Source organism: Lepidochelys kempii, chromosome 16 (genome assembly GCF_965140285.1).
Source record: "Lepidochelys kempii isolate rLepKem1 chromosome 16, rLepKem1.hap1, whole genome shotgun sequence".
Taxonomy (NCBI): domain Eukaryota; kingdom Metazoa; phylum Chordata; order Testudines; family Cheloniidae; genus Lepidochelys; species Lepidochelys kempii.
Window position 1 is genome coordinate 9,123,107 of NC_136395.1, and position 27,472 is coordinate 9,150,578.

At 45.0% G+C, this 27,472-nt stretch overlaps 3 protein-coding genes across 8 annotated transcripts in view; 2 read left to right on the top strand and 1 right to left on the bottom strand.

The window, feature by feature from the left end:
* The window catches only part of MAN1B1 (mannosidase alpha class 1B member 1), a 32,542-nt gene extending 19,889 nt beyond the window's left edge, over nt 1–12,653 (top strand). The window contains exons 10-13 of the mRNA XM_073314606.2: nt 513–633; nt 3,288–3,485; nt 4,392–4,523; nt 6,909–12,653. Of these exons, the coding sequence (XP_073170707.2) occupies nt 513–633; nt 3,288–3,485; nt 4,392–4,523; nt 6,909–7,112 (655 nt within the window). The 3' untranslated portion in view covers nt 7,113–12,653. The remainder of the gene's footprint in view (nt 1–512; nt 634–3,287; nt 3,486–4,391; nt 4,524–6,908) is intronic.
* A 1,840-nt stretch (nt 12,654–14,493) lies between these two features.
* The window catches only part of LOC140899312 (kelch-like protein 13), a 28,244-nt gene continuing 15,265 nt past the window's right edge, over nt 14,494–27,472 (top strand). The window contains exons 1-3 of one of the 3 annotated variants that reach the window (XM_073314608.2): nt 14,494–20,300; nt 22,386–22,638; nt 25,380–25,540. In XM_073314608.2, the coding sequence (XP_073170709.1) occupies nt 19,248–20,300; nt 22,386–22,638; nt 25,380–25,540 (1,467 nt within the window). In that variant the 5' untranslated portion in view covers nt 14,494–19,247. The remainder of the gene's footprint in view (nt 20,301–22,385; nt 22,639–25,379; nt 25,541–27,472) is intronic. The other 2 variants (XM_073314609.2, XM_073314607.2) reach the window with 2 other exon arrangements.
* Nucleotides 14,572–27,472, bottom strand: part of DPP7 (dipeptidyl peptidase 7) — a 31,141-nt gene continuing 18,240 nt past the window's right edge. For 2 of the 4 annotated variants that reach the window (XM_073314611.2, XM_078849086.1), the window contains 5 exons: nt 18,162–18,280; nt 17,925–18,081; nt 17,135–17,199; nt 16,204–16,274; nt 14,572–15,350 (listed from right to left, as the gene is read on the bottom strand). In XM_073314611.2, coding sequence (XP_073170712.2) covers nt 15,218–15,350; nt 16,204–16,274; nt 17,135–17,199; nt 17,925–18,081; nt 18,162–18,280 — 545 coding nt within the window. In that variant the 3' untranslated portion in view covers nt 14,572–15,217. The remainder of the gene's footprint in view (nt 15,351–16,203; nt 16,275–17,134; nt 17,200–17,924; nt 18,082–18,161; nt 18,281–27,472) is intronic. The other 2 variants (XM_078849087.1, XM_078849088.1) reach the window with 2 other exon arrangements.

A 27,472-nucleotide genomic window follows, 5' to 3' on the forward strand; every position in this document is an offset into this window, starting at 1 on the left:
AATGCTTTATATTTGACTAAATATCTTAAGTACTGCCTATTGAAATCAAATTGCAAGTTTCTACTCTACAAAAAGTGTGGCCTTTGAGATGCATGTACTATATCTAAAGCAGGGATCAGCAACCTTTGGCACGCGGCCCACCGGGGAAAGCCCCTGGCAGGCTGGGCCTGTTTGTTTACCTGCTGCGTCTGCAGGTTTGGCTGATTGCAGCTCCCACTGGCTGCAGTTCGCTGTCCCAGGCCAATAGGGGCAGGAAGGGCGGCCAGCACATCCCTCAGCCTGCGCCACTTCCCGCAGCCCCCATTGGCCTGGGACAGCGAACCATGGCCAGTGGGAGCTGTGATCGGCTGAACCTGCAGACGCAGCAGGTAAACAAACCGGCCCGGCCTGCCAGGGGCTTTCCTGGTGGGCTGCGTGCCAAAGGTTGCTGATCCCTGATCTAAAGTATGGTTGGATAAATCTACTTTAAAATGTGTATATTGGGGCCAACTGGGAATGGTTTTAATTCACAGATTGTTGGAAGATTACATGAGAGCTATGGAGGGGGTGAAAAAGCATCTACTTCGGACATCACAACCCAAGAAGCTTACTTTTGTGGGTGAACTTGCTCACGGCCATTTCAGTGCTAAGATGGTAAGCACTGTATCTGAATTTTTTCAGTGGCTCTTATGAACACTGTTGCATTTCCCCTGAGCCGTCTGCAGTTTCGTAGGGGAGAGATCTTGAGTGCGGTAGTTATAATAGATCTTTGATCAAATGTGTATTCTCTGTGTGTGTGAAGCAAAGGTTTTGATAGTGGCTGCTGGAAGATCCAAAAAATGATAAATTAAAAATGGCAGGGACCCTTGCAATCTGCAGATGCCTCATGCATTTAGATTACACTGTGATAACCTGTGAAGGGTGGTGGTTTTGTTTGTCTTTCTGTCTGTTTGTTCTGTGGGCAGGTGCGATCTTAGTTTAAAAGAATGCTGGGTTCAGGTCACTAGTGACAATATTGAGTAGCTAGGTTACAGGTAACAGTCCCTGCTGTGGACAGAGGCCCTTTCTTAGGTTTTTATTTGCTGATCTGAATCTCCCTGTGAGTTTCCACTTGTGCTTCTGCAGTAGTAAACACAGTGCAATCATTTGTTACATCATTTCAGCATTGGGAACACTGAGATAGTGCCTATTTTGTATATTATTCACTTTTTCTACAATGCAAAAATACAAGGAAGTAAATGATCTAGTTAGTAGTTAAGGCATGAGTGTGGAAATCAGGGTGATTTGGAAATTCTGGTATTGGCTCTGCCACAAACCTACTGTGTGGCCTTGGGCAAATGCCACCTAAAAGGCAGGAAATAAGAGATGGAGTAAAATATTTGATGCAGGAATTACTGAGTGAAATTCTGTGGCTGTTATATACCAGAAGTCAGATTAGATTATCATAATGGACCCTTTTGGCTTTAAAATCTATGAATTTAACACTCCTTTTGAAAAGTATTCAGAGTGCTTTTGGTGTAAGACAGTATGTAAATGAAAGTGACAAATATTTATAAGTGAGCAGTGCATTACTAATGTATGTGTAAATCTGCCCCCTCAACACTGCATGTATGAGTACATTTAATTCAGTCCCTGCAGGGCAGAGACTTTTACAGCATTTCATTTATCATCTCTGCTTGAAGGGTACGACTGGAACCTCACCATAACTGACTAGTTGAAAAGGTGTTAATGCTGTTACTTCAGTCTCTCTACACTGATATTACCATCAATATTGACCACTGCCTGTTGAATTGGACGGGGACCTTGAGAGCTTTGTACAGAGGTTCTCTATGAGCACTACGAGATTGGCAGTGGGTGTTTTATAACCCCTTTAGGATTTTGGAATGATAGAAATGAACAAAACTCCAAATGTAATCTGTAGTCCTGTTGTTCACAATATTAGTAGTGCATTAGCCTTACTGGAAGGGACTGTTAATCTTATTGTAAACTGAATTTCAGTGGAGGTGAGTCCTGAGAATTGTATGAGACATAGGTTCCCAACTTGTTTGTATACTGATTGTGTTGACTGTTGAATTATTCATGTAACGTTTCACAGTGTTCTCGGAAAGATAACCACATGTAACTCAGTTGCTTGAGAGCGTTGCACAATCCTTGAGAGCGTTGCATCTACAAAAGTGCTATACTTCAGTTCCTTGAATAAATAACTGAATAATAAAGCTGTAGTGTGTAGAATTCATGAAAGGAAGATCCTTGTAACCCTTTTGCTCCTGCTGCTGCCTCTGTGCAGGAATAAAATCCAGTGTTGTTCTGTGGAATGTTTGCTATACCAAGGAGATGAGCCTGATATACCGAGGAACACTGAGGATGCCTGACTTAAAGTATCAGGTGTTTCTTACACTCAAATGGATAATAACAAAAAAATTAGAAGTTCTAGTGGTAGGAAGGATGTTCAGTTTTACCTCATGCTCTGTTATATTCAGATTAAGATTATCATATCAGTTATTGCTCAGAATAATCTACATTTAAACTTCAAATACTTCCCCAGACCCTGTTACCCTTGGTTTCTATGGCTAATTTCTATTTTGCCTTTTGTTTTACTTCAGTCTCTGCTTCAAAATATCAGAACTCATGAAATTTGCTTTCTGTTCATAGGTTTTATCTTAACCCTCATCCTTCTCTTCCGTATCATTTTCTTTTGTCTACTTTTTGTGTTTGAGTAGTTTTACTTTTAAGCTGTCTGGACCATTTAAAATATTTAAAAGAATCTCTTTAAAGCACCATGAAAAATTAGGGTGCTATATAAATATTAGAGACGCTGTCAGCTTGAGGTTTTTTCAAATTTACACTTTCTGATAGAACCCTCTTGAAATCCTATGTCCTGAATTCTTTTAAAAGCTAATTTTATAAGGATTTTTTTGGTTCCCCTCTTGATTGATTTTACAGATCATTCAGTTTCTCCCTTGCTAATCAGCACTACAGGGTAACAAATAAACTGACTTTACACAAAGTGTTACAAAATGCATCAGGCTGGTAAACTGAACAAGATGAGATTTTTTTTCCACCAGCTTCTTTTGGTTTTAGTAATTTAAGGTGTTACAAGAATCAATAGTAGCTACAAAATCTTGTGACTTTGAGTTGACAGTGAGTCTCCTTTAGTAATGGCACCAGCCTCGTGTCATGTTACATTTCTGCTTAACAAATAATTGTGGTCTTTAAGCACTCTATATCCTTATTGCACTGCTATAGGGTAAGTCAAAGTCTTGTTTGTTTTAATACTTTCTCACACCAGATGGTGCTTTGTCTTGCAGGATCATCTAGTTTGCTTCTTGCCTGGGACGCTGGCTCTTGGAGCTCATAATGGTCTGACTGCTGATCACATGGAGCTGGCCAAAGCCCTCATAGAAACTTGTTACCAGATGTATGTTCAGGTAGAGACAGGCCTGAGCCCAGAGATTGTACACTTCAATCTCCATGCACAAAAGGACCGCAAGGATGTGGAGATCAAGGTAAATAACTTTACACGTATCACTACAAATTGACATCTGTGTATCTCTTGCTTTGGATAGCTCTGTGCACATATCACATTGTTTCTATGAAATTCCCTATAGAATGTCTACACTTGGGGAAGAATGTTCTTTGTTTTGATGGGTAAACTTCCTCTCTGTCTCTCCTCACTCAAACACTCCCTAGGCTTGAAATTTTTGAATGATCTCTTAACATTCACAAGCTGACTTGCATATAATCCCATGATGGGGATTCCATAGCCTCCCTTGGAAACCTATTCCAGAGCTTAACTACCCTTATAGTTAAAAAGTTTCTCCTAATATCTAGCCTAAATATCCCTTGCTGCAGATTAAAGCCCATTATTTCTTATCCGACCTTGAGTGGACATGGAGAGCAGTTGATCACAGGTCTCTTTATGACAGCCCTTAATGTATTCGAAGACAGCCATTTCGTTCTGCCTCAGTCATCTTTTCTCAAGACTAAACATGCCCAGTTTTTTTAACCTTTCCTCAGAGGTCACATTTTTTAAACCTTTTATTGTTTTTGTTGCTCTACTCTGGACTCTCTCCCCCCCCCCCCCCTTCAGTTTACCCACTCTTTCCTAAAGTGTGGTGCTGAGAACTGGACACAATACTCTAGCTGAGGCCTCACCAATGCTGAGTAGAGTGGGACAGTTACCTCCTGTCTCTTATATAAGACACTCCTTTTTTGCAACTGCATTACAATGCTGACTGATATTCAATATGTGATCCATTATAACTCCTGGATCCTTTTCAGCAATATTACTACCTACCCAGTTGTTCTCCCATTTTGTAAGAGTTACCAAAGAAGCTACAGGGTACACTCAAATTGCTCTCTGCTAATGTATCCTGCTCCCTGACTGAATTGTGATCTTTACTTCTTTGCAGCCTGCAGATAGGCACAACCTGCTGCGACCTGAAACTGTGGAAAGCCTGTTCTACCTGTACAGATTCACGGGGGATAAGAAATACCAAGACTGGGGCTGGGAGATCTTGCAGAACTTCAATAAATATACACGGGTAAGGCCAACATGCTGAGCAGTAATGATCTCAAGAGTGTATCTAGGCAAACTGTTCTGTGTATAGGGACCTTCAAAGTAAAGCTGAAATTGCTTATCTTCCAAGGATCATAAAAATATCTAATAGGTAAAACAAAGCATTAAGAGCTTGACAGAGTATTACAATATGTACTGTGCCTTGAAGCCTATGTACTTAGGCTTTTGCATTTAGTACTTAGCACATTAAGGAAAAAGACTTTTCATCCTATTGATAAAAGCTATGTATTAAGAGAATTATGAGGAACGAAGACCTTCTAAATTGCTGGGATAGAATTGTCAGCAGGACAAAAATGCTGACCTATATCCAAACAAGTTTTGTTTTGTTTGTTTTCAAGTGGGTCTCAGCATTACCTTCAGCAATTTCAGATATAGTTTCTAAGGGGCTAGGATTTTCTAGTGCAAAATACCAATACAGAGTACCTTCATGGTAACTCACTGACTCCAAAGCATCATTTGCTTTAATTGCCAAGATACATGAATAGATACCTGTGGGTATATAGCCATTGTCCGTTAAACCAAGGGTTCTCAACCTTTTTCTTTCTGAGACCTCCCCCACCCAACATGCTGTAAAACTCCAGGGCCCAGTGGGATGCTGTAAAACTCAAAAACTCAAATGGGGCTCTGGCCGCCAGGCATGGGCATATTTTAACTTCCATTTTTTTTGGGGGTGGGGCAGTGGGGCTCTGGCCAGCTCCACACAGAAGGGCCCAAGGATGGAGTGCTCCATCCACCCCCTTACTCACCTCAGCAGGCCACCCAGCCTGTCTGGGTTGCAGCCGGGGGGGGGGAGCGCATGGGGCTCAACCACAAATTACAACTCAAAGAGGGGTAGGGGGCTCAGCTCTAAAAGTTTGAAAACTGCTCAGGGTGCAGGGAGAGGAGTAGCAAGAGGCTGTGTGCAGACGGGGGGGTAGCTCAGAATGCAGGGAAGGGAGTAGCAAGGGGCTGTGTGCAGACGGTGGGGTAGCTCAGAATGCGGGGAGAGGAGTAGCTAGGGGTTGTGTGCAGGCAGGGGGGTAGCTCAGGGTGCAGGTAGCTAGGGGCTGTGTGCGGGGAAGGCCCCCCATCCATGGTTGCTGCTCCCTGAGGGCTCTGCTGGCCCTAGAGCTGGGTCCCCCTGCTGAGGTGGCTCCCAGCCTCAAAGGGGGCTGGAAGCTGAGGAGCAGCTGCAAACCCGGGCACCAGCAGTAGGAGATGGGGGAATGCTGTGGCTGTCCTCTCTATGGCACCAGCCAGAGCAGTAACTGCCCCACTCTGCTTGGCTCCAGCCTCTGACCTGGCCACGGGGCAGGGCTTCATGGAAGTTGAGGGAGAAGAAGTGGGTAAGGGGTGGAGCTGTCCCTGGGACTGCCCCACTCTGGGTAAGGAACTACAGTTTGTTTGCGGGGGAGCAGAGCCTCTTGTGCTCCCCCATTCTGCCCCTGGGCTCGGGGCTTCAGCCCCACGGCGAGGTGTTGGGGTTCGGGGCTTCAGCTGTGGGCCCCACAGCCCCATGGGGGCTGCAGACCCCCCTGTTTAAAACCACTGTGTTAAATAATTAGATTGAATAACGGAGTTGTGATGTTGATGAAGAATGTGTCATAGATGGGATGTTACTCCCATGTAATTTACCTTTTAACAAAGATAATTTGATAGATGAATTTTAGTCCAGCAAAGTTTTACTGATCCTTCCTTGAAACCATCCAGTTTCTGCTGTGATTGTGTCGGATCTCCCAAACGCTTAAGCAAGATCTGGCTGGGATGGTACAACAGTTGGGTGGAAGCTTTCAAAGGAGAAAAGAGAGTGCTGCAGGAAGTAATGTTAATGTCTCAGTAGGGGGCACTCTTCCCTTTGTGTTTGTATTGAGCCAATGCTCCAGCATAACCTGAGAGGAGCACTGTGTTTCTAGAAGTATCTCTTGGATGAGCTATAAAATTATGTCCAGGCTGCTTAGGGTCATGGGATCTTTCATGACCATTTCTCAAGAGTATGGGTATTTAAACCTGTTGTCCTGACCAATTTCAACCTGGTAATTACAGTAATTGCCTCAAATTTCTTCTGCAGTTTTGACTGGACATTGTCCTCTTTACTTTTCTTGTAGCATTTCTTTCTGCTGTTAAACATGCAACATTTCACAGTGATGTGGCTTCATTTTACTGTATGTAGTTTGTGTATCAGTTTGCAAAGTGTTTTGGAATGCTTCAGAATTGAAATTTTTTATGTAAGTTGCAAAATATTACTTTGAAAGCTCTGCCTGCTTTTCTAATGCTTATTTTCTTTTTTTTTAATCAAAATTGAGAATTTGTAGGTAACACAAGTTTTTTCGCTTATAGAAATATATAAAATTGTTACTTATCTTTTTCACAGGTTCCTTCAGGTGGTTATACTTCCATTAACAACGTCCAGAACCCCAGTAACCCAGAGCCAAGAGATAAGATGGAAAGCTTCTTTCTTGGAGAAACACTCAAGTATATGTTTCTGCTGTTTTCGGATGACGTAGACCTAATCAACCTTGACAAATATGTATTTAACACAGAAGCTCATCCCCTTCCTATCTGGGCACCAGCATAGAAGTACTGTAGGCTCCTTCGGCAGTGGGATGTTACTTTGAGTCACTTTACTGTGCAGGGTTTGAACTGGGATAGCAGAGAATTGTTCTATTTACCCTTTCTTGTTTTTTTAAAAAGTAAAAGCATCTCTGATTTAGAGAAATCTGTCAGTCTTAAATCTAACTCTGTGCTTTAGCTCGGGGATGGACAACTTTTGCACACTGTACTGCTTTGCCTGGATTTGATGCAGACATCAAGGTTGGGAAAGCAATTGCAGTGTGGACCCTGAGGTTAATAGGTCTCTGAGCAACTAGTGACTCACTCATGCCATTCTCCGTAGATTTTGGTTAGATTTCAGGACAGCGATAAGTTGTCTTATAGCACAGGATTGTCTCTGGAGAGAAGGATGTACTGAAAAGCTTGACTCCAGCTCATTCCATGGTATGAGCCTGTAATATCTCCATATGGTATGTGGGGTAGACGGAGAACTGTACCATTGTCCCAGTAAAAATGGAGATGTCAGTAATATTGATAACACTTTGATCTCATTCCAAATCCATGAGCTGTGCAACATTGTGTTTGAAGAAAGAAGTTGTATTACAAAAACATCTGTAGTACAGTATCTGAATTTTATTGAGCACTTTGAACGATGTCTTAGAGCTGTGGCTAAAATGAATGAATGGTGGCAAATTGAGTACAGAACTTGCTGCTGATTTAGCTCAAAGTGGTATACAATTTTGTAGATGTATTGCAATTTTTTTTAACTTATCTGCAGGAATGCAGGAGACGATGTGAAAAGCAAACAATATACATACATGCATTTATATATATATATTTGCATCAGTTAGACTCAGGTATTCTGACTGAAAGCTGCTTTGCGAGGTTGAGCTATAGAAAAGCTGGTGAGCACATTAGGTGTAATTCAAACTCACCTTTCTCAGATCTTGGATTTTAAAAATGTTATGTTGGATCAGTGAGGCTTATTGTTGTACAGAGTAATTCCTACTATTTGTCTTACTATGGATTAAGAAGGAGGGATTTTTAATTCTTTTTTTCTTCTTTGAAGTATCTTGTTTGAAAGTGTTACGTTCACCTATAGAATTAAATGCATGGATTCAGAATGTGGTCCTACTGAAAGGGTATTCTTCCCCCTCGCTAATACTGCCAGTAGACTTGCTGTAGAGAGCTGTTTGCGTGCTTTGAGGAGAAAATAGACCTAGTGTTTATGGATAAAAGTATCTTCTGTGAGTCTAGGGGTCTTGCATTTTTATTTCTGGAAATGAGTTTCAAAACATGAATTTTGAAAGTAAAACACTTTTCCTTTTGGTTCTGTAGCTAACTTACGCAGTCCTGTGGACACTAATAAGTTGTGGGAGAAAAGCGCTAGTTCACTTGTATTTTAGGGTCTCTTTTCCTGTCATAGTTTCCATTCCCACGGGTCTCATGAATGAGAAGGGAGGTTACAGGTACATGTATAGGCACAATCCGCTCTAAATTTGGGGCTGAGAAATCGTGGTAATGTAAAGCTGACCCATAGCAATTCACTTTCACTTATACTTATGGATTTAACAGTAAATGTAACTTTCTGTTTTGTAAAGTAACCAGTGTCTTTATAACTTGTCTTGCCAGACCTGGTCTTGCTGGAGTAGGACATTACTATTTGGACCACTTTTTAAATCTATAGGCAGTACTTATCATTCCTTGTACTGATGATGGCACATGGAAGTGAAGAAACAATTACTGCAAATTATATTTCTATATATGTGTGTAATATATATAATATATATATATATAGGTACCATTTTTTTAAGTTTGTTGATGCTGGGAGTTGGGGATTTGCTGATATGACAGGTTTATGCAGAATGACGTCCACAAATTCAAGAAGTTTAGTAATCTTGCAATTCCCAAGGTCTCCCCCTTAAGTGCACATTGGAATTTAGAAGCCATACCCTAAAGCCTGAACAGTTGTTTTGTTGCTCGATTTTTACATGGTTCATAAGAATTCCGGAGTATCTTGGTTATATTTAAGGGGGGGTTAAGAGTTAATTTTCAGGAGGTGAATATACACCCTAGTGCAGAGAACATATGCAAGGTTCCATGTATCACTTAAGCCCTGTGTTGAGGTTATAAAGTGCAGTTGCACTCTTAGAAGCATTTGACTCTGCAAAAATGGCATTGTAGGGTTCCGTGTGTGTTGTGGTGGTGTTGCGATTCCTTCCATATTGCATGAGCTCAGTATACAAGTAAAAGGATATGGGATGAATTTCACTCTGAATGAATAAAGTGGAGGGAGGAGTAAACATTATCCCCTTCCCCCCCATCCTAAATTTCTATTCCAAAGCTATTGGTCTGACTTATTTCTTCTCTGGCTTCATGCTGTCTTAGGAAACTAACTTACCCTAACTGGTAGTTTTTGTCAAATCTTACCTTTTTGTTAATGTTTTGTTTAATATTGGTCAACATTCTGCTCAGGGTAGAACAGAAACCTAATGTCAGTTTGAAACTATCATTTATTATGCCTGAAACATGTAGGCCCTAAATAGTCTGACAACTGGCGATCTGATTGCTCCCTTTCTGACTGCTGAAGAGAAAGCTTTAATTGCTTATGTCATGACCTGCTTTTGTGCCCCCTCAAAGATACTTTCTTGCCTCTGATTGGTCTGTGAAGTTTAAAGGCGCAATACTCCACCTTGATGGCACAGCACATCCTCTTACTTTCCAGGCATGCTAGGACCAGTGCTCATTCTTGGTTGTAAAGTTTCCATTCGGGTACTGTATGGTCCTTTGAACCAAAGCCTTAATTGCAGTGAATATAATCCATCTACTTGGCATCTCCATTTATTGAATCACTTCCCATACTCAAATAATGGATTGTTGTGGAAAGGCCATAATTTAATCCAGTGATGTTAAAAACTCTTTTGCCGCGAGCTGCCTTGGTTACTTTCCAAGAGCTTGAGTGCCTTGCCTAATTCTAACAAAACAAAACAAAGTGCACCCCCTCAGACTATTCATTCGTACTTGTGACTGCCTCCACGGAGGAATAAATACTGCTTGGTTTGTTGCTTATGGCCACAGCCATGAAGTACTGTATACTTACAGGTGAGGCTAGTAGCGGGGTCTCATTTAGGTACCAGAGTTTAAACCAGGGCTTGGAAGAATATTTCTATTAACGCAGAGTAGATCTGAAAGATAGATATGGGGCAAAAGTGAAACCCCCTTTTGAGAAGCCCAACCCCACTGCCACCCCTTAAGTATGGGGATTTCTACCAAGGTGCTGTGCCTGGAATCTGTTGGGCCTCCTCCATATTTTATATCGTCCTGTTAAGAGTCTGATTAAATCTGAAGCTCCACTCATCCTCTCCAACTGCTGGGAGGGAAAGAAGCTTTGCCTTCCATTCTCCTAGTGCATCTGTCGTGAGGGGTTGAGGAGAAGGCAAGTTTCTGCTGCTGGAGGCTTTCCTAGCCTTTTTTTTTTTTTTTTTTTGGTTCTTCACCTGGGAAACTACAGTACTTCTGCTGCTGGGAGCTTTTTCAAGCAGCAGCCTGAAAGTGAAAGGAAGATAAGTTTCCTTGCTGCTCTCAGGATTCTGAACAGCAGCAATGAAACTGATAAGTCTAGTTGTTTTCACGTTGCTGCTTGGCAGTCTCATAGCTGCAGTAGAAACACTGCATCTGTGTAGCTGCAGCCTCAAAGAAATACTGCACTTATTCACTGTTGGAAGGTTATTGGCACAATGCGAAAGACTAAAAACTTCAGTTTTTTAAATGAAATCTTAAATACTATTGGAAGAGATGACGCAAACTTTCATGCTGCCCAGGGAAAGTTTTTGACTTGTGTGTGGATTTTTCAAGCCCTGAGTTAAGCTATTATATTCTGTAACCAGAGGCAGCATTTCTTACTGTTTCTGGAACTTGCCCCTACCCTCCATATGGTTGTATGTGATGATACAGTGGAATGGTGAGCCTTTTGGTAACAAAGCCACTGCTGTAGGTCTTAATCCAGCTGGGCAATTCATGTCTTGTGAAAACATTCCTAGTTCTTTCCGTTTCTCTAAGCCAGTTACTCTGAAACTTTTTCCAGGTAATGGTGTATGTCCTTGCAATAGCTGTGACTCTCCCAGTTGCCTCTTTGTAGGATGTACTCGATAACTAGGTTTTCACTGTATACCCTTTCCTCTTACCCAAGGTTTAAAATCCATCAAGGAAATCTGTACTGAACTGAGGTCAGATTTGTCTGCCACAGAAATCTGCAGCAGATTTTGAAGCATGACACTCCCCCTGGCTCCTCCATTTGATGGAGTTACTTCTGACAAGATGAAAAGTGAATTATGGCTGTAAGTCTTGCTATATATCTAATTTATCCCCACACTATATCATCTAAAAGCCATTACTATTTGATTTCTTCTATACTTCACCGACTTTCCTTTTTTAGCCACTTTCAGCCCCCTTTAGCCCCTAAAGAGGAACAAATCGAATCTGCAGAACTACTTTCCTTGTTAAGTTTCATATTTTAGAATCTTTCAAAAGGTGCAAGAGGGTTAAAAAGAACTCTTGCCTCCTCTTGAAGTGGAAAGTTGGAAGTCACCCAAAGGGCAGAGAGCAGACCACTGGCCACCACTTGTTCAAAGATTCTAGCTCGGAGAGTACTTTCTAGGTGACTCACTCCTGGCCTAGCTGCTTTGTTAATGCATCATGTGGCAAAGACAGAGCCTAAGCACGGCCCTGGTCTCAGTGTGGTTCCTGCTTTCCAGGAGCTAGGAATGCTAGCAAGGCAATGTAATCAAGAAGCAACTCCTATAGCAGAGCAAGGATAAAAGGTTGCCAAGAGAAACATCCACCTGGCCTTGGTTTATCTTGGGAGCTAGAGGTGGGGATTCCATTGGGGGAGAGTTTACTTTACTCCTTTCCAGTCTCTCCTCTCATCTTTATAGAGACATTCAGCACGCCTCTCATGGGGCACTATGAACCCTGCTAACTGCTGAATGCTTCAGCTTTAACCTGTGTGAATCTACGTACTACTCCTTGCTCTATGTGGGAAACTTACTCCCAGTGCCTGGAGGGTCTGCTTTGAATCATGTGAAAAAGTATCAAGGACTGGCCCTAGTATCTATCTGAACCAGTTGGGGCATGATGGAAGCAGAGATTCACCAGTGTAAATTTAACCAACATAGCATTGGGTTGAGCAATGGTAAGAAGCTGAACAAGTGCTGTACTTTGCCCACCTAAGTAACAGGAGCCTGGGATGATCTCTTGTTGGAGGCTTTCCAAATCCCCCCGCGCCCCCCACCTGCCCCTGTGTAATCATTGTAAGGTGATACATTTCACTTTAAGGCATATAATTAATTACTAAGATGTAATATTTTTTCAGTCTTGCTAGTATTTATTGGTACACAGTATTTGCAGTAGGTAAGAGTCTACTTGTTAATGTGCAAAGATGAATTTATTTCACCTCTCAGGGTGAGAGAAAAATATCCTTTTTGTATCCACTTTGATTATATTCAAAAGCCAGCCCCTGGAATTCTATCACATACTTTAATAAACTTGTAATTTATTTTAAAATAAATGTAGGTGTCATCACTGGAAATGTGACGACTTATTCACTAGGAATGCTGTTTCCTGTACAATAGCTGTTCACATGAGGATTACCTTAGCCAAGGCACTTGCTCTCCAAACTTTAGTCTCTACTCCACAGCTGACTGACCCAGAGATTTTTTTTTAAAAGTAACTATAATCTTTCTCAAAAAGAAAAGGAGTACTTGTGGCACCTTAGAGACTAACCAATTTATTTGAGCATGAGCTTTCGTGAGCTACAGCTCACTTCATCAGATGTTTACCGTGGAAACTGCAGCAGACTTTATATACACACAGAAATCATGAAACAATACCTCCTCCCACCCCACTGTCCTGCTGGTAATAGCTTATCTAAAGTGATCAACAGGTGGGCCATTTCCAGCACAAATCCAGGTTTTCTCACCCTCCACCCCCCCACACAAATTCACTCTCCTGCTGGTGCTAGCCCATCCAAAGTGACAACTCTTTACATAATCAAGTCGGGCTATTTCCTGCATAGATCAAGGTTTTCTCACATCCCCCCCACCCCCATACACACACAAACTCACTCTCCTGCTGGTAATAGCTCATCTAAACTGACCATTCTCCAGGTTTAAATCCAAGTTAAACCAGAACATCTGGGGGGGGGGGGTAGGAAAAAACAAGAGGAAACAGGCTACCTTGCATAATGACTTAGCCACTCCCAGTCTCTATTTAAGCCTAAATTAATAGTATCCAATTTGCAAATGAATTCCAATTCAGCAGTTTCTCGCTGGAGTCTGGATTTGAAGTTTTTTTGTTTTAAGATAGCGACCTTCATGTCTGTGATTGCGTGACCAGAGAGATTGAAGTGTTCTCCGACTGGTTTATGAATGTTATAATTCTTGACATCTGATTTGTGTCCATTTATTCTTTTACGTAGAGACTGTCCAGTTTGACCAATGTACACGGCAGAGGGGCATTGCTGGCACATGATGGCATAGATCACATTGGTGGATGTGCAGGTGAACGAGCCTCTGATAGTGTGGCTGATGTTATTAATAACATTATTATTATTATTAATAATTATTATTAATAACATCAGCCACACTATCAGAGGCTCGTTCACCTGCACATCCACCAATGTGATCTATGCCATCATGTGCCAGCAATGCCCCTCTGCCGTGTACATTGGTCAAACTGGACAGTCTCTACGTAAAAGAATAAATGGACACAAATCAGATGTCAAGAATTATAACATTCATAAACCAGTCGGAGAACACTTCAATCTCTCTGGTCACGCAATCACAGACATGAAGGTCGCTATCTTAAAACAAAAAAACTTCAAATCCAGACTCCAGCGAGAAACTGCTGAATTGGAATTCATTTGCAAATTGGATACTATTAATTTAGGCTTAAATAGAGACTGGGAGTGGCTAAGTCATTATGCAAGGTAGCCTGTTTCCTCTTGTTTTTTCCTACCCCCCCCCCCCAGATGTTCTGGTTTAACTTGGATTTAAACCTGGAGAATGGTCAGTTTAGATGAGCTATTACCAGCAGGAGAGTGAGTTTGTGTGTGTATGGGGGTGGGGGGGATGTGAGAAAACCTTGATCTATGCAGGAAATAGCCCGACTTGATTATGTAAAGAGTTGTCACTTTGGATGGGCTAGCACCAGCAGGAGAGTGAATTTGTGTGGGGGGGTGGAGGGTGAGAAAACCTGGATTTGTGCTGGAAATGGCCCACCTGTTGATCACTTTAGATAAGCTATTACCAGCAGGACAGTGGGGTGGGAGGAGGTATTGTTTCATGATTTCTGTGTGTATATAAAGTCTGCTGCAGTTTCCACGGTAAACATCTGATGAAGTGAGCTGTAGCTCACGAAAGCTCATGCTCAAATAAATTGGTTAGTCTCTAAGGTGCCACAAGTACTCCTTTTCTTTTTGCGAATACAGACTAACACGGCTGTTCCTCTGAAACCTATAATCTTTCTGGAGAAACTGTTCTCTTCAGCTGAATCCTACAACTCACTCATCATGACAGCTAGTACCCTCACTTGACTTCTTCACAAATCACCCAAGAGAACTTTCTCCTTTTAAGCATTTCTTTGAAGACAGACTGTTCCTAGCTGAACATAAGCTACACATATCCTATAGTTCTGTGTAACACTGGAGATTGCTGTGGGCTGTGAATAATCATCCCTCATTCTCCTAGCAGGGCCCCATTCTTTCCTCTACCATTCTGGAAAGCATGTACATGAAGCATGACCCAGTTCCTGAGGAATGGTCTAACACAGGCAAGCTTTTATTCTCTCCTCCTCCCATTACAATCACATCTTTAGTACAGTGCAGGTAAGCATGTGACCAGTGGAAAGTGCTATTGCCTTTAGTCAATGGATTTGGCCGACTCGTTTTCTTTTGATAGACTTGACTGACTCACAATTTAGACAGGTGAATTTTTATCACCTCCATACAGCCACTTGAACTGACATTTTCATCAGATGGTCCGCGCACACTTAGTTCCGATGGCTCCCACCCTTGTGCTTTCTGGTACACACCCCAGCAGCACAACATTCCTGCTCGTGGCTGGATGGATATCTTCACGGTGATAGACCCGCAGACATCTTCTCCCAGGCTCTCTCAATCCTAGCAGACTTCACCCAGTTATGGATAATCCTTGCTTCTAGGTTGCGTGCATCTGTGACAGATGGAGGATCAGCTGGATTATATCCTCTGCGGGGAATGCCAAGCATATACAATAGTTAGTTGTCCATATCCCAACATGAGCCTACAGTTACTCAGAGGCCAGAGCAGCCATTCTCAAGCATCACAGTGGGATTTCATTTATAACGAGTCTAGCTAGTGGAGGTGCAAAGGATCTAGTTTCCTTACATAAAACATTTGTCATAGGAGGGCTTCCCCTCTTGTGTGTAGAATAGCTCCAGCCACAGGGAACAAGGCTGCAGACAGACCACCTGCTTACCATTCTACTATGCACCTTTAAACCATTCTAGTAGCGTGTAACCCTGAGAAATAAGTTACAGTACAAACCAAAATAATGGTGGGGAGGTGGTCACTATGCCTACAGGAAAGGGAGTAATGGGCCCTCCCTGAGTTTGGGTAGTTCAGGACAGAAGACACACTACTGTCCTCTGCTCAGTGCTCAAGCATCTGATTAAGGAAGAAAAGCTCGAGTGGTGGGATGTTGCTGTGTGAACTGCATCCAGGTTGTCGGGGCAGAGTGCTGGCCCTACTGGGGGAGAAAGAAAGCACTTTTCTGTAAAGGAGCTTGCACTGAGAACAACTTGGCACGAGCCCTGCTCAAGAGGGCCCTTCCTCAGCGATGAGACCAAGTGAACATGGTGAGAAAGCGGCTACGAACCAACCAAATACCATTTCTATGCTCAAGGAAAGGCAGAGTGAAGAGCGCAGAGTTGGGTAAGGAGAAGGCTCTTCTTCCAAAGCAGTGTTTCAGCAGTGTTTGGTGGACTGTCTCCTGCTGAGGTTACTATTGTTTTTCATTGCTGGGATCACCCAGGCCAAGGGGGAGGCAGTAAGCAAAGGCTTATGGTTACCGGCTACATACCGGAGATCCAGATGATGAGCGCCTCCCTTAATGGTTATCGCAATTAGTGAGGAACTGAGGTTACTATTTATCTGGAACAATAAAATGTGCAAGTCAAACTCCTTATACCAGACAAGTGTGTTTGAATATGGGCTTTAAAAATTAAAGACAGAGCCAGGAAGGGCAACAGGACGCTGACCTGGTCAGTAGCAGGACAGGTACAGGTGTGTCAGGATCATCATAAGCCCTTGTCTTCCTCCCACTCCCAATAAGTCAAATGTGTTTTCTCAACTGAAATTGACATTTCCCCCATTACAGGTAAAAAGTGTTAACGTTTGTGGCCAGGCTTATTTCCCCAATAAAACCGATCTTTCCAGAACCATGAGCCTTTCAGGTGTTACCCTGGCTGCATCAGGTTGTTGGGGAGAATGAATTCATTTTTAGTTTGCACAAATCTGATCTTCAGCAGCTCGAAGTTAGGGTGTTAGGGCAGCTGTAGCTCAGAACTGGGAAGAAGTTGGCTTTCCAACAGCAACCGGAGCTGGAGGGAGGGGTGCAAAAGAAGTAGAACTAGCTGTGGGTATTTCCCCAAATTCTGAACCAGCAGAAGCTAGTGCAAAGAGCGGTTATGTCTAAAATGAAGTGGTCTTTGCTGCAGCAAAGCCAAAAAATCAAATCCCCTCTTTGGCAGAAAGAAGCAGCCTCCCTGATAGACGAACTTACCATTTGCCACAAGTGTTCTGGGGCTGCCAAATAGTTTAGCAGAGCAAAAATACCCCTTTAACAGGAGGGACATGAGCAACTGCTGCCTGCTCTGTAGCCATTCAGCATTTCCATGGAGCAGCCTAAGGTGGTCTGTTAACACTAGACAGAAAGGGTGAGGTCAGCCAGGCTAACAACTGGGGTATCTATCTCACACCTGTGGTCAGCCCATAGCGATGCAGATACTTACACCACCGCCTGCCCATGGATCCAAGTCTCCATTTGAAAATATGATGTTGCTTGCAGCTTTCAGGTCTGAAATTCACACAGATCATATCTGAGGGGCCTCTTTACGCTCCTGTTTAGCTGCTTCAGAGTGTGCAAATGACAGTGGAAAATTTAAAAAATTCTTGGCAGTCACTTTGGTTTTCCACTTGTTTAAGTGAACTACAGTGTGGGCTGATTACAGAAAGCCAGGCTTCTCCTGGACTTTGCCACCACCTCCCCTCTAACAACATGTGCATGACGAGCAGATGCTCAGAGCGGGAGGTGGAAAGGAAGCTGTGCCAGGAGGAGATTGCTGCTCACTCTTCCAGAAAGAAGCCATGCCATTCCTGTCCAGCTCCAGCTCCACCCCAAGCATGACCTGCCTCTATGCTTTACTGGTGCTAGTCTGCTTTTTTGGTGCAAGAATCAACAGGGAGGGAGGAGGCAGAGTCAAGGTAGGAGCTGGGAAAAGACAGCAAAATGTTGGGGCAGGAGAGAGGGTAGGGCACAGTTATGGCCCTAGAGGGGAGTTGCAGTGGGGGAGCGTTAGGGAAACGGGAGGAGAGGCTAGTTGATTTGACTGCAGTCCTTAAATAAATAAGAACAGCTGCAACTGTACGAATCACTTGCCACCTGTAATCTGTGTGTATATTCATTATAATTGAGCAAGCCCTTCCCCTTAATGCTATCAAGGTATCCAGACCAGAATGCAGGGACCGTGGTGGGGAAATACACAAATGATGCAAAGGAATAAACAGCAACATGCAGCTTACCGCTGCCCCAAAACATTGTTTGCAACCAGTCCCTTTGCGGGTGCACGAGCCATTTGTTGAAGCAGTACTGCTGTCTCATGGCCTCGGTGAACGGGAGTTCGGGGAAAAAGTCGGTCACGTTGTTGCTGCTGCAAGTTAAGTTGATCTCAGTACAAGCCTGTGATGGAAACGGGAACCGTCAAGATGGAAAGCGGGAGGATCTGTATTAAAGTCCACTGATTCCTCTGAGCCGCGTACCTGATAGTCCCACGCCTCGGCATCTGGGCCAAGGCCACAGCCAGTCGGGTCAGAACATTTTCTGAACTGTTCGTATATGTCATAACACGGCACCATCTTAGTCGAGTTGTAGAACACTCCTGCCAAGCAGAAAGACAGAGTTAAGCGGGGCTGTCAACAGCTCAATGGCTGCGCTACCCAGAGCAACCCCCAAGAACTCAAGCTGGGAGACCAGCCAGAGAAGACATAAGGAGATCAGAGGGTGTGGACAGGGTAATAGATCTAGAAGGCTGTGTGCCATTCTGAGCTAGGCTGTAGTAAAGATCACAGCTCTCCATCTGCCTAGTCGTTAGGTCAGCAAAACCATCACCATCTCTTTGCTGGCTGTGAGAGAGCCTTCCACTCTGCAACACCCAGCATCTGGAACAGGCCCCCTGGGTCTTTTTGCCTCGTTGGCTCTCCCATCTCATTCCAAATCTGGTCTCTGCCCTGCGTGAGTCTCAGACTAACGCACTTCAGCTGTAGTAGAGTCTCACACAAACTATCCTGAACCGAATTCTCAAACTGCACAAGGCTAGTGGCTGTCCACCCCCCAGGGTGAATGTACTGCAGCTTCAAGACAGCAACTTAAGCAAACTGGCCAATGCCAGCCCTGCAAAGAAAGAATTTTGTTTGATCATGGATGGAAAAAGGGAGGGTGACGTGCCCAGACTTGCCCAGATGAAAAACAAGTACCTGGCCAATACAAGCCAATCAGGCGTAGCATGGGAGCTGGAGGAGACTGGGCGCCTTTGTGTGGATGAATAATTAGCAGATAGAGAAGAGAAGGAAGGACTGTTCGCTGCCTGCCACTCAAATGACCGGCTCAGAGAGTAGCCCAAAAGGAACACACTACAGACCAATACCAGCTATATTACTGCTAGCCGTGGCTTGGTCTCCTCTGCCGACTGTTAGACTGGATTCTGGAGAGTCCGACAGACACAGCTCCCCCAGAAGTAGGACTGAAGGCTCCACTGAAAACCCCTACATGGGGGGCAGGAGTCACTCCCTATAGACACCTGCAGAGAATTCCTCACCCCTCCTGCTCACAAGGCAGCTTTCAGAGGGATGTCACTCAGCACTCAGAGCCTCTCTCTCACATCGGACACGTACCTGGCTAAACTCCTGGCCGGAGCATGCAGCCTCCGCTCACAGAACGCGCTGTGTGATGTAACGCTGGAGGCAGGTGGGGTTCGCTTTCCAGCGCACAAGATCATTTTGGCTTCAGCGAGCAATTATTGCAAGATCCTGTTTGTTGGAAACACGACACGTGCCGGGAGCCCCGATGCGAATGTGCAGCTGAAAGCCATCAGTGCTGGGGGACTGAGGAATGTTCTCAACTTCATTTACTCCAACAAACTGGACCTCTCCCTACAGAACGTCGAAGAGACGTTCAAGGCGGCAGAAACCTTGCTCATCCGGGAAGTGATCAAGCTGTGCTTTCAGTTTCTGGAGGACGGCCTGAATCACAAGAACTGCCTGGACACACTCAACATCGCTCGGAGGCTTGGGCCAGAAGAGTTGAGACAGAAAGCCATGAACTACGTAGGGCAGCACTACAAACAGATACTGACTGATCCTCAGTGCATGAAGCAGCTGGACAGAGAGACCCTGTGTGAAATCTTAGACAAGACAGACATGGCTGGGTGCACTGAGCTGGAGCTGTTCAACGCGGCCATAAGCTGGCTGCTGCATGACAGCGTGAGGCTGAAAGGAGCGGCAGATATTTTAAAGCGAATCCGGTTTCCTCTCATTCCTCTACGGGATCTGCAGAGATATGTGCAGGAAACCCCCATTATGAGGACAGACTCGGAATGCCATAGGTACCTCCAGGAGGCTCTAAGCTACCACTCCCAGCTGTATGCTCAGCCAGCCCTGCAGACCCAACACACAAGCATCCGCTCCAGCTCCTCTATGCTGCTCGTTCTTGGTGGCAGAACCACGGACAACAGAATCTGCAGAGACATGTGGGTTGTGGATGAGAGCTGCAGTGCATGGAGAAAGATAGGTGAACTCGCTACACCTGTCTACAACCACTGTGTAGCTGTGATCAATAACTTCCTCTTTGTCATCGGCGGTCAATCCAGATTTGATCCTGCAGGGAAACAGCCTTCAAACGAGGTACGGTGCTTAAGGAGCTTTAGGTTAGAGGGAATCAAGTAGTCAAAGGGAATACTGGGACTGGAGTTCTGTACATATAAAGGCTCAGGTGAGGTAAGGCTAATTTCCCTACTAGGTACCTAAAGTCAATGTTCAGAGGCGCTGAGCTTTCACAACTCCCACTGAAGTCAGCGGGTGTTTCAGGTGTCCTGCGTAACTGGAAAAAAAAATCAGACCCTTTATTTAGCTGCCTAATGTTCATTGGAAAGCGCTGGCTTTGAACACGGCAGAGACAAATGGCCCTGTAGAGAGATTTTCATTTAAAAAGAGCTGCCTGGCACGAGAATGTCTCCCTCCAGTTCACAGCACTGCTCAGGATGGCTGTAGAGTAATGACCGTGTTGAATCACTCATCACTCTCCTGGAGAGGTACAAGAGGAGTAGTGTTTGAGAGCGGAACGGAGTCATCTCCTCCAGGCTGGCCAGGGCAGGACTGCTCCTACACGCTATTTCCTAGTGCTCTGCCCCGTTTTAAAATCCCTCTAGCGACAGGGCTCCCACCATGTCCTTTAGGAGACAAGTTAGCCCAGTCAAACTCTCCCTCTCTGTTTAGCATATTCCACTTCCGTGGATCGCATCAGAAACCCTTGTACGCCAGCCCCAAACCAGGCCAACCTCAAATACCTGAAGTAGAACACCGGCCCACATCCATCAAGCCTCATGGCCTTTGACCTCAGCTGCCTGACCCAGTGCCACTGAAACGGGATCGTATTCAGACCCTCCCCCCGCCAGAAGAATTGCACTAGCAATGGCAAGAGTTACAGTTTGACTCCTTTAAAAACAAAAAAAACCTGTTTCTCTTGCCCATGTAGGGCAAATACCCCTCCCCCCACCACGTGCCCCAGCTCCAATGTCTTCCCCCTGCCTAGGGAGTAAGACACCATTGTTTGGGGGGGTTAGCTAGAGAAAGTTAGCCCAGGTGAGCACCCCACTTGCTGTCACTTTGTGCTTAGAGCCCAAACTGGTTGCCCCCCCCTGCAAGGTTTCTAGCAAACTCTGTCCCCCCAAGCAGAGTTAACAGGAAGGAGTTAGGGAGGCTGCAGGAAGCAGCAGAGTGCTACCAGCACTGAGCCAGCGTGCCGGGATCTCTTCTGGTCTAGTCCCTTCAACACCACCCAAAAGGGTCACCTCTGCCCAGGAGATGGGAAGCCTCAGACCAGGCTGGGACGCAGCGCTGGTCAGTTGGTAGCAAGAGGACAGAGGGTGATGATAACTCTCTGCTGAAGCCACTCTCTGCTAACAGCTAGATGCGAATTAACATGCCAGCCTGGCTGCTGTATAACTTTACCCAAGATCAAGCCAAATTCTGTCCAGTAAGGCGGATAACACGGGTTTCCAGCTGGAAGCCTTGTTCTGACAGCCCTCGCTGTGGTAGTTTCCCCAGGGGTCAGGTGGAATTCCCTAGACAGCTCATCTCTGTCATGCTACAGCACAGAGCCTTGTACCAGGTTCCTATCACTTGCCCTGTTTAAATGAATGGCTCAAGAAACACACGTGGCTTTCGCTGTGGCCTGAGATGTAACTTTGTGGAGGGGGCATTGCACAGATCTTAGCAAAGCTTTATAGCATTTCATCCCTATGCGCAGACAAAGCCGTGCAGGTGTGTTTAGATGTGGGGCACACGAAGTGCCATTTAAAGGAACCACTCAGGCTGGAATGTATTAGCCCTCGCAGCTGACGGGGGGCTACCCTGGAACCTCGGGCTGTGACTGCAGCACATGTAGACGTTCTGTGCTCCTTCTAATCTAGCCAGCTTGAGTGTGGGAGCCGTGAAGCTGTGGCAACACAGGCTTAGGCATGGGGCAGCTCCCCCCGTAATTAGCCAGGGCTCTAGGCAGTCTTGTACAACCCACACTAAAGCCCATGAAGCTGCAGCTTCACTGCTCTGGTACCCAGGCTAGGCCGATTAAAGCTAGATCAGGTACGTCTACACAGTTGCAGACACACCCCGTGACTGCAGGGCATAACAGTTCTTAAAGCCATGCCTGTTGGAGGATCTCAGTGACCACTTGCTCAGTGACCACTATTCCCTCTACTGTGATCCTAGGTGTTCCGCTTTGATCCCCGCGACAAGTCGTGGCTCCAGGTCTCCAGCATGCTGGAGAGGCGAACACGCTTCCACGCGGATGTGCTGTCCGATCGCATCCTGGCTGTGGGTGGTGGGACACTGCTGGGGAAGCTCACCAACACCATGGAAACATACCAGCCTGCAGAGAACAAGTGGGAGCACGCTGCTCCCTTTCCAGTGCCAGTGGCCGATCACGCAGGTACCACCCACAAGGGAATCCTCTACATTTCAGGTAACACTGCTCTTCTAACTCATGTAGCTACTTTGCTTTTACCGGTAGCCTTAGAGGTCACGTTAGACTGGATCAGGACAGTGCTTGGATGGGCGATTGACCAGGGAAATCCGTAGTGGTGTAGGGGGTACTGTTGGTGAATCAGTAAGTGGTGCTCCTCCTCCCGAACGAATGCCCGCCGTTACATCAGAGGGCATCGTCTTGCAGAGAAGACTTACAATAAGATCTTGGCCGGCTGCAGTCAAACATCCCATTGCACGTTTTGTCAGAACAGGAATTTTGATCATGGTGTCTTGGCCAAATTCCAGCTGCTTTCCTTTAAGAAAGCAAGCTAGGGAGAGATTTCCAAAGAACTGCCGCATGTTTAGCCACATATGTGACATGCATTTTAATGGAAGATGTGGGACTAAATCCCCTGCACTGTTCTGGAATGCTCATCCTAGGGAGTGAGGCACAAAAAGTAATTGACATGTAAGCTCTGCAGGGCAAGGGCTAGCTGATGTTTCTGTACAGCGCCTAGCACGAGGCCCCAAGCCTTATAGGGACCATTGGCACTACTGCAATATAATTTACTAATTGCATATCGCATGCTCCATGCACTTGGTAAAAGAACGTTACCAAGGTTGCAAAGTCAAACACTCAAAAGTTAGAAAATGCCAAAATTAAGGTTTCCTGGGCAACCCTAATTCAGTCCCTTTGTGCGTAAGCACTTTCATTAATTACATGATCACAAAGTATTTCTTCCACAGGACCTCTTGCCCCATTCATCCCCTGCCCCAAAGCATGGGGACACTAGAATTTGTCAAAGAAAAAGCTGCCAGAATTTTTTTAACATAGCAAAACAATGTATTTTCCCTTAGCCTCAATCTTGGAAACAGCGACACTGTTCTGGTTGGAATTTTCCAAACAAGGTTCAGCCTGAAGCAGACACCCATCATGGAAAATTTCAGTTTAACCACTTAAAGTTTGGCAAAGTTATAAGGAACTGAAAACAGAGTCTTATAAACGGGAAGTGTTGGGCACCCACAATAATAGGCAGTGCTACCAGCCCCGCCTATGACACAACTACCTAATGCAATGTATTAAACACATCTGGAAATACACGAAGTAAGGGGTTCCTTCAGCAATCGTTCACTTGGACATGTAGTATAATGTACAGTCATCGCTAGTCCTGTCTCATGTCAAAAGAAAGCACATCATCAATACAATGACACTTATGTTATTGCTTGTGTGCTAGAAGATGATTTGACATTAAAGTAGGAACCTTTGGTTTTTGACTTCCATAGATTTTAAGGCTAGAAATGATCATTAGGATTGAGTCAGACCTCTTTGGTTTGATTTTAACTGTGCAACCTGAATGTTGCATTTAATATGTCGTTATACTGTGGTATTTTAGGAAAAGGACACTGAAGCGTAAGACTCTGAGATCAGTTCTATTTTAGTGTCCAAATAAGCATAAAAGCCCGTCTGAAATGACATCTTAACAAACCCTGGATCCAGTGCGACATTCTTGCATCAGCCAGAGTGACCATCCGACATAGGTTGGAAGGATGGCCCAGTGGTTCGGGCACTAGCGTTGGGCTTGGGAGACTGGGATTCAATTCTTTGCTCCACCACAGACTTCCTGCATGGCCTTGGGCAAGTCATTTAGCCTCTGTGTCGGTTTCCCATCTGTACAATGAGGATAAAGATGCTCCCCTACCTCCCAGGATGTCATGAGAACGAATGCATTAAAAACATTGAAGTGCTGACATACCATAGTAATGTCTCATTGAAGTTAGATAGGAACACAGGACTGGAAGGGAACTCCTGGGTCACTGAATCTAGTCCCCTGCTATCATAGGCAGCTCCATCACATGATCCCATTCATAGTACTAGCCCAGGAGGTCTTATCCACAGCTCTGTCCAATCATAGTGAACAATTACACATGCAATGCTAGTATGAGAGCTTAAAACGTGCTGTACCCAAGCAGACAGCGTGGGGGTGGAGCGTGTTTACACACAGCCTGGAAAACCCGGAGGTAAGTGTTGTGTCAGCCACATTTGACCTCCTGTCCTCCCTTTTCTTTGTCTCAAAGACTCTGACATGGTCTGCATTCTTCAGTTCAGCGAGCATGAAGGGGTGTGCCCTGTCAAATAGTAGCAGGAAAAGAGAGGAAGCTGGACTCCTGCAGCCCTGAGAGACCCACGTGATGGGTGTCTTAGAGCCAGGGAATGGTTAGAGAACAGGAACTGGCTCAGATTCAAGAATCAGGGAAAACTTGAAAACTGAAAGAAGTTTGCACAGATTTCTTTTTAAATAGTCACTTTTATGCATCTTTGCACATCCTGGTGCCTGGTGGAAGCAGATCCCCCAAGAGAGGCTGTTCCTGCTTCCTGGTTGGGTTGGAAATTACCTCACGTGCCACCATAAAATCTTGTGGGGGGAAAACCTGTTTGCAGGAGACACTTTTCATATCCAAGAGGTTTGATTTTAAAACCTCCAGACTTCTGGATGCTCATCTGGCACACACCACTTGTAACAACGTCCTGCCCTTCCTGGTGAGTAGGAGAGACAGCTGGGTCTTCAGGGTACAGCACCTTGGAAAGGCTGCATATGGAGCTGGAACGCTCTCCTTTCACCATGACAGGCAGAGATGGCTGGCAAGGCCCCCTAACACCTGTTTGCAGAGTGCCATGAGCCTCTGATGAAAACAGCTTTAGCAGGGCAGAGGGATTCTAGCCACACTTCTCTCCTCCAGGGGGCTTTTCTGCTGGCAAGACCTTGAGGGACACATACAGCTACCTCCCTCGCCTGCGGCGCTGGATCACTAACCGTGCCATGACCTTTGCCCGGTGCGACCATGGAATGGCTGCCATCAGAGACCGGATCTTCTGTATTGGAGGCAGGACTTTAAGTGCTGTAAGTTGGGATTTGTTCTTATAAACAGCCATATTGGGCCCCAGATGCAGGCTTTCTACCTACAGGTCCTCCTCTACAGCACTGTATTATTCCAGTTTGATGACTGTAAATGTCATTAATTTCAATGGATTTCAGTCTTGCCGTGTACTAATGCAGTGGTGAATCAGGCCCATAAGCCTGTAGAAATGCCTAGGTCTATAAAATTGTTTTCATGAGTTGCAGCCCTGTGATAATCAGATCCTAGTTACTACCAATATCAAGAATATTTACAGCATCGATGGAAATGTTTTAAAAGCCAAATCATCATTCCTCTGCAGTTACATCCTAATGCAGGAGTGAAACTGATGAGCTGATTCTCCTCACACATGCCAAGAGAAATGCAGAAAGCAAGCAGAACAGAGAGGAGGATGGTCCAGGGAGTAGGGAGCTAGCTTAGAGCTTGGGAGGCCTGCATTCAAGTCCCTGCTCTGTCAGACTGGGCAAGTGACTTAGCACCTGTTTACGCTACAGCAGCACAACTAGGGGGCTGCCGTGGTGTAGATGCTTCCTACATCGAAGGAAGGGGTTTGGCCATCTCTATACGTAATCCATCTCTGAGAGGCAGTACCTATGTCGAAGGAAGAATTCTTCTGTCACCTAGCCATGTTAACAGTAGAGGTCAGACTGGCCTAACTGCATCACACAGGGCACAAAGTTTTTACAGCCCTGAGCGATGAAGCTAGCTCAATCTAATATTTAGGTGTAGATCAGGCCTAAGTCTCTCTGTGCCTCAGTTCCCCATCTGTACAATGGGGAGAATAGCACTGCCCTGCCTCCCAGGGATGTTGTGAGGATAAATACACGAACGATTGTGCTGTACTCAGATACTATGGTAATGAGGGCCATAAGAGAGAGAACTATCAAGTAAATCAGGTTTCTAAAAGCTTTTTCAGTTTTATTCATTGCAGGGGGTTAACATAGGTGAGGGTTTTTCTTTTAGAATAGGCTGTCCTGTGGCAGCCTGCCTTTCCAAAGGATTCTCTGAGTGTCTCCATACCCTTTAAATGCTGTGGTGGAGACTCCTCCAGGAGGGAATAGAATTCAAAGGGTAACAAGCAACCCTGCTCCGGGCCGTGCACCACACTGCAACCACAGCTCCTGTGGTGTCCCCAAGCCCTCTGCCTCCAGCCTCTTGCTCCATAGGCAGAGGGTCAATGCATAAGGATACACATGGTTTATGTTATTACTGACATCAAGGATGACTCAGTGGTGGGGCAGGTTTTCAGGCCTGCCTTTAACTGGATCCCTCTGGTTTTGTGCCTGCAGTTTTGGCCACCTGCCTATCCCAGCATGGTGCCCTAATCTGCAGATTCAGACAGGTATTTAAGTGGGTTAAATCGGTGGGTGCAAAAACACCAGCCCTTGGAGCCTTCAATGTAGAGGGTGCACTGATGTAGATGGAGCTGCGGATGACACCTCCTCTCCCCCAAGCTTCATCTTGGCTGCTGTTCATGACACAACACAACCCAACCCACCGTTCGGGGCTCCCCCTGGTGCCTTTAATCAAAAGGGGACAGACCAGAACTTGGGCTGTTTCAGCTCCTAGGTGCACTTGCTTTTCCTTCTCCATTTTCCAGAAAGGAACAACCCGTCTTCAGAGCCATTTTCTGATACCACTTCGGTGTTCCAGTTGGGTTTCTTAGGATACCTTCAATTTGACTAAAAGAAAAGGAGGACTAGTGGCACCTTAGACTAACCAATTTATTTGAGCATAAGCTTTCGTGAGCTACAGCTCACTTCATCGGATGCATTCAGTTTTTTTTTTTTCCACTGAATGCATCCGATGAAGTGGGCTGTAGCTCACGAAAGCTTATGCTCAAGTAAATTGGTTAGTCTCTAAGGTGCCACTAGTGCTCCTTTTCTTTTTGCGAATACAGACTAATACGACTGCTA